Here is a 6,650-nt window from a genome sequence, read left to right as displayed (position 1 = left end):
CTTGTTTTGTATGTGTCTCTTGTCTTGAATGTTAATGATGAATTCATTAGCATTTGCCTCAACTGTTTGTGTCCATTTATGAAGCCACTAGATGCCACCACAACACAGAGGTGTTGGCCAAAGCATCTACAGTCAGACAGACTAACTACATGACACTATTTATTTTTTATAGCATGCTACATTATATTTCAATTTCTAATCGTCAACCCTTTCTCCCTTATACTTAAGTCTCTATCTTTAAATATTTACCTTTTGCAAACATATTTATTTCAGAGATTTTACATTTGGAAATGTGGAAAATCTGGAACAATCCTGCATTACAGCAAACAAAATGTCAACCACATTATATTATTGCAAATTGTACTGATATTTATATTTATATTAGAATACAGCAAATTGCCCCTCAGGGACAAATAAAGTGCTTTGAAACAGACTTAATTGAATCCTGATAGTTAACAGAGAGGCCACTTACAGATACCTATCCTCCCTTTTTTTTAATCTTTTTTTCTTTTCAAATTCATTTCTGTTTTTTGTTGTTGTTGTTGTTGTTGTTGTTTTTCATTCATGAGCACATACAGTAATCATTTAATAGTGTTTGCCTGGACATGACTGCTCATGTATTTATACTACTATACAAGACAGCAAATTGCCCCTCAGGGTCAAATAAAGTGCTTTGAATCGAACTGAATTGAATCCTGATAGTTAGCTGAGAGTCCACTTGCAGAGGACACTCCTCCCAGGAATTTGAATGTAGCTGTCATCAGGGTCACTATGCTGTCTTTCCCTGAATCACGCTAGCCATAATGAAGTCCCATTCCCCCGGAACTCGGCTTTGTTAGAGCCTGACTCTGCTTCATTCTGTTGACTGTCCATGGGCTGTCTGCTGTTCCCATAGAAGACCTGGAGAGGTTCCAATCATCCCTTTTGTGTTTCCACAGGCACACAAGCAGACACTCTTTCAGAACACTTGGCACCATGTGACAGTGATGTCACCCGTAAAACCTCAAAGCGTATCACAAGACAAGTAAAAAAAAAAAAAAACAATCAGGTTACACAGAGTCTGCCAAGACAAGAGGTGCAATCAGGTTATAGCTAGACCTGAACTCCAGCTCCAATATACAGCCAAAGGGGTCAAACATGCGGGCATTCTCGCCCGCTGCCAAAGTGGCATGAGACAGAGAGAGTGGCCGACCCTCTTTCTGCCTTTCCCATACACACTGGGCACCCTCTCTTTCCATTCAGTACCCAAAGAAAGCACGGCATCAGACACTGCCAACTGCATAATGACTCGGATTTCTATCCCAGCGGAGCTAGACTCGTCTGCGCATTTTGTGCGATTTAATTTGCACTCCCAAACTTATTTTGGATTAAACTAATTCTGTGGGCAAGCAAATCAACATGCACAGCAAATGCACAAGTAATCCAATATAGGGCAATAACACTTGCACCATAGATCGAGTAATTACTGGCACTAGCAGGACAAGTAGGACAATACTTCCGTCCTGAAGTTAAGAATGCTATCGAAAGCACACAGAAGCACAATGACTCTCAGCCTGGGTACTGTATCACCAAGGAGATTCCCTCTTTGATCATTCCCTAGTCTTTGACAGAGAGAGAGAGAGAGAGAGAGAGAGATGCCACACACTCCGAGTTATAAGTCTTTTTTTTTTTTTAATAAAGCGGTAACGTTTCGGCCTTTGGCCTTCTTCAGATCTCATGATCAGATCAACAGATCTGCCAGATCGTCCTCCATGAGGATTAGTGTGCCGGGAGGGACCGGCAGCTCCTGGTGGCCGTGGACGCTAACTGACACGCATTCTAGACAGTCGTCAGGCACCTGCAGACAGGTGTTCACAGGAGAGGGGCACACACGTGTACTGTATGCAGCACGACATCATATCACATCACATCAGATCGTTCATTGAGCCCTGCAGGTGAAGGAGTCCGCAACACTCTTAAAACAGATGTCTTGAAAACAACACAAACTGTGTTGTCCCTATCTGGACACAGAAATGTGTTAAAAAAAAAACAAGTTTTGCTATTTCAAACACATATTGTGTAACAAATAACAAAAGCAACAAATTGTGCTGTCCCTATCTGGACATAGAGTTGTGTTGTTTTCAACACATTCATTTTAAGAGTGAACAAACCATTCATACTGGGACATGTGACCCACTCAAGTGAGTTCATTTGTAGCCTATTTACATAGATAATAGACACACGTCTCTACAACACATATCTCTCCAACACTATGCTGTATGCACAAGTTTTGATAAAATGCTAAAACATTATCTTCAGCTAACTTTTATGATATTGGGAAAATGGAATTGTGTTGTGTCATCCTTGTGCAATTTCAGAGCTTTGACATAACAGTGCATCAAAAGCATTGTGTGCATTAAAGACAGGACACAATAGGCTGTTTTCTTCCACTCCAATTACTGTGCCTTTGCGATAGAAGGAATCCATTCATTAACAGTCTGCTGTTTAGTAGAAGATATTCAATGGCAACTGAATCAGCAGCCTTCCGCCAGGAATCAGTTCAGAGTAGTTTTTTGCATGTAGGCCTATGTATTTTCTTTTTACAACACCTATGTGTTTTTAATAAAATGTTTTAATATTCTGTAGGCCTATGCTATATTGATAAAAATGCAATGCTATGTTGAGACTTTTAATGTTCAGTCAAATACTGCTACAGACAGCATACAGATGCACTTAACTAATTGTTTTCCACTTAATATTATGATATGAATTCTTTTTGTTCTATTTTTTTTTTTTTTTTTCAAATATGCCACATACAGTATATTGCCCAAACGTGGTTGGTTGAATTCTATCGAATGTTGTCCCGATGTAAAGACACACTGGATTAAGAGATTATCGTTGGGCGACCGATGACAGCACACACCAGTGGCAGGTGGAAGTCGCTGAGGTTACTCTAGGTCATTCTCCTTCATCAGTGTTTCTTCAAAAAGAAACAAGGGCAGTTTGTGCCCACAGCTGTCAAATGAAGAGCCAGTGAACAGTGGCAAGCCTGTGCCCTTTTCGGATCTTTCAGTTTGTCAGTTTGTGAGGCTCACAAAACTCCTATCTAAGACCCATGAACATGTTGCATGTGTGACTGGTGAGTTTATTTTAATGGAAACTCAGTTCAAGCACCTCTAACGCCATCACCCATTGCTGAATAATATGGACCATCCACCATGGAGTCCTACCTGGTCTTCTCGCTCTGATCACACCTCCAGTTCAGTCTCTCTGCCCTGAAAAATTGAAAAGCCATTACTATACACTCCCTTTTTAAAATAGGCTACTTGTGGCAAGGATGGGCAAAGTGAGGCTTTGTGAAACACTGAAACATTCAAAGAAATTGTGTTCAGAAACACTTCAAAAAGATTAAATTTGCCTAACCGTGGTGATTGGCGTTTTAAAGCAGTGTTACGAAACACTTGCTCTTCGAAAGGCAGATTCTATTTAGAGACCTCAGTTTCGAGCGTCACATCCCTAACTGGGTGAAGTGAAAAAAGTGAAATTAACTAGTAGCCTGCAAACATGCTATTCCTGTAACAGAGAAACGTAGTAAGCCTGCTTAAAAAAAAATAGAATGATAGTTAAAAGCGTAAGTCCAGCTAAACATTCAATAATGAATAGCCTATGCATTCGTGTCTGTTGGCATTTTTGTAAAATCCGCAGAAACCATGTTACCGTATGAAAGTAAGGCTAGGCCACTCATTGCTGCTGATATTAATATGGACCATCCATTATGGAGTCCTACCTGGTCCTCATGGTCAGAGTCAGACTCAGGTCACACCTCCGGTCCACTCTCTCATGGCCTGTAAAGTCGCAAAGCCACTACGGCTACTTCTGGTGGAGAAGTGAACAGAAGAATTGATAGTGTTGAGACTGCACAGGTCTACTTTATCCTATAGGGCCTAGGTGCAGTAAACAATGCGAAGACTATGGATTAGCCTACCTGGGCAGATAAAGCCCCAAATCATGTAACCTAGCCTGTCAATGTTGTAATGTCTCCAAATTAATGCAAGAAAGGGCTTTCTGAAGCTCACTTTTTACCTTAAGCCCTTAGGTAGGCTAACAAGTTGAAGCTCGAGCATCACATCACGAGAGGTTCATAGGCTACTAAAGCTAAAATTATTGCGGAACATTTTAGCCTACTTTACCTTCGTCTTTTAGCGACTGGGCCATCCATCTAGAGACCATGACATCTGTTAAGAAGGTTTAACTCTAACATTAGGCTCCCGACTGTTCACCGTTGGCGTAAGAATTTATCAAGATTTGGTAAGCCTATCCTACTAGCTGAAGAATAGCAGGAAATCAAGGTTACCCACAATTATTCGACTAAGAAGCCATGGTTACCTTTATTGCTGCGCGCCTTAACGCGCAGAAATGTAGAAGGTGAGCATAGGCTACACATATCAGTATGGTGCTGACAGACAGACAGAGACAGACAGTAGATAGATAGCCTAAGGTTTTAGAAACAGTTAAATCCTGTGTATAGTTTGAAACAGGCCTGCATGAACCTTATTCTTTTAGGCTATATATTATTAAAGTTAGTGGCAGCAACGGAGTTTACTAAACTGTTAGCCAGACACAACTGGTTTCCCATTAGATGATTTTGTCAATCTGTCTAGTGCTGATGTCAGCTCTCAACATAAACACTGTGTGCTCATCATTGCAGCTCAGGAACCTGGGCAGCATTTAAATATGAAATATAAGTTATAGTTTAGTGTATTATTTTAAAAAATAAAATAAAATAAAATAAAAAACATATCAAAGGTTGCTGAGGTAGCCTACAGCAAAAAAAAAGTTTTTGAAATTGTTGAAATATGAAACTGTAAGAGCATTGTTGTGGCTGATAAATAGACTACTATTATTTGGGAGTAGTAGGCCTACAGTTCATCAGAGGCTTAAATAGGCTATACAGTAGGCCTATTGTGCACATGGTTAGGCTTGATAGTAATTAAACACAAACAACTCAGTGATCAGATGGCTTGTTTATTTTTAGACAATACAAATATGAATTGATATGCAGTTTTCAATTAATACAAATAACTCATGGACCATTTCTGGACAATTCATTATAAAAAAGATGCAATTCACAAAACACTCTTTGACATTGTCATTCAATTTAAAAAAAGAAAAAGATGCAGGACTTCCAGATGCATCTGCATTCTGCAGAGAAAAGAGTAGGCAAACCCAAATACTCAGTCAGCAGGACATCACACCAGTGGCCATTTCTCGGATTCTGATGGACTTTACGCCTTCTCGTATGTGCGAACAGCCTCCACGCCCTCAAAGCTCAGATGCTGTCAATAAGAAATGGAAGTTATTGAGCCATAATTACCGTGAGAATATTCTGAGGATTTGGCACTTGACTGCAAAACTGCATCCAACTCATCACCACGGCCAGAGATTATGAGTGCTCACCATGATCATCTTCCCATCCTTGATCTCCCGGACGAATTTGCTCTCTTTCCCATCCCATTTCTGGACATGCAGCAGTTTGTCTCCATCCATAGTAAGCACAGCCTGCATTATTGGAGGTAATTATGCTCTCACAAAGTTACACAGATAATACTCAAGTTGCATGCATATGTATATGGACATCTGCTTTCTCAACTTTAGTGCAATTTACTGGATTTTAATGTAGCCTATACTGTAGTGTCTGTTCACTTTCATCAATAGGCCTATTGTATATTTCAATCCACACTTGCATAACTGTTGTCTGAAGCCTTAAATCATGTTAAAATACAAACCTTCACTTTCCTGTCGTCGGCAGTGGTCTCTTCAAACTCTTCCCCGAGTTTGAATGAAATCTCTGTATTCTTGAAAGTGCTGAGGGTTTTCACGACAATTTTGTCTCCTTCTTGACTGATGACGACGGTCGGCTTGGTTACATTGCCAACCTGTCTCGTAGCGAAGGGAACACCTGTTTCAGCGAAATGATAAATATGCATGAGACTATGCAGGCTCCAGAATTGTCCAATTTTACGCAGTGACTTTCGTGTGGGTGTTCTTTCTAATGCTCAATTTACTCACCCAGTGCTTTCATGTACTCATCAAAGTTCTGGCTGTCAATCAGCTTCCAGGTGGCACAAAATGCATCCATGACGACAGTTCAGTTGTAGGCTATACTCACAGGACGGACGACAGTGAACGGGTAAGGCAAGAGCGCGTGGTGTGTGTGTTCTGAGTCGTGGAGTCCAATCTAATTAATACTGTCAAAGCGACGAGGTCAGACGGAGGCAGCGTCTGGGCGTCCTGATTGGATGATTTGAGACCTTGCGTGAAATTGTGATTGGTCCATAAAGATGGCGAGAACGTGGTACTGTACATCACTAATTTAATTTAACCTGTTTAAAATCCCTTAATGATCCCCCAGCAGCACCCAGCTGCTGTTTGAGCTGAGGTTGCAAAATTCTCAGCAATGTATAGATTCCGTTAAGAGTGATGCTGAAAGGATTTGTGGTATGATCAAGATAAGATAGACTTAAATGCTTTAAGATTATATGGGGTTTATTACTGTAAGATTAAAATAACGGAAGTGTGTAGGCTAGGCTATGCATGCTATATTCTATCGCTGGCAACAGTCTTGCTCTTGATTTAGCATAATAATTATGCTGCATAACGAAACGCAACAG

General features: G+C 40.5%; 1 protein-coding gene across 1 annotated transcript; it reads right to left on the bottom strand.

Moving 5' to 3' along the window:
* Nucleotides 1-4,988: 4,988 nt before the first annotated feature.
* On the bottom strand, nucleotides 4,989-6,210 carry fabp7a (fatty acid binding protein 7, brain, a). The gene is made up of 4 exons (XM_062522488.1): nucleotides 6,049-6,210; nucleotides 5,766-5,938; nucleotides 5,437-5,538; nucleotides 4,989-5,315 (listed from the first exon to the last, which is right to left on the bottom strand). The coding sequence occupies exons 1-4, from the start codon at nucleotides 6,116-6,118 to the stop codon at nucleotides 5,265-5,267; spliced, it is 396 nt and encodes a 131-aa protein (XP_062378472.1). The 5' UTR covers nucleotides 6,119-6,210; the 3' UTR covers nucleotides 4,989-5,264.
* Between the last annotated feature and the right edge of the window lie 440 nt (nucleotides 6,211-6,650).

This window comes from Sardina pilchardus, chromosome 20 (genome assembly GCF_963854185.1).
Source record: "Sardina pilchardus chromosome 20, fSarPil1.1, whole genome shotgun sequence".
Taxonomy (NCBI): domain Eukaryota; kingdom Metazoa; phylum Chordata; class Actinopteri; order Clupeiformes; family Clupeidae; genus Sardina; species Sardina pilchardus.
The sequence above is the reverse complement of the archived record's forward strand: the minus strand, read 5'-3'. Positions and strand labels throughout refer to the sequence as shown.

What these genes read in the sequence shown, in the direction of transcription:
- fabp7a (XM_062522488.1), bottom strand. Translation starts at nt 6,118, where the DNA reads ATGGATGCATTTTGTGCCACCTGGAAGCTGATTGACAGCCAGAACTTT. An exon ending in TGAGTACATGAAAGCACTGG is followed by an intron (nt 5,939 to 6,048) that starts GTGAGTAAATTG and finishes TCGCTGAAACAG; the next exon opens with GTGTTCCCTTCGCTACGAGA. An exon ending in AGGATGGGAAGATGATCATG is followed by an intron (nt 5,316 to 5,436) that starts GTGAGCACTCAT and finishes TCTTATTGACAG; the next exon opens with CATCTGAGCTTTGAGGGCGT.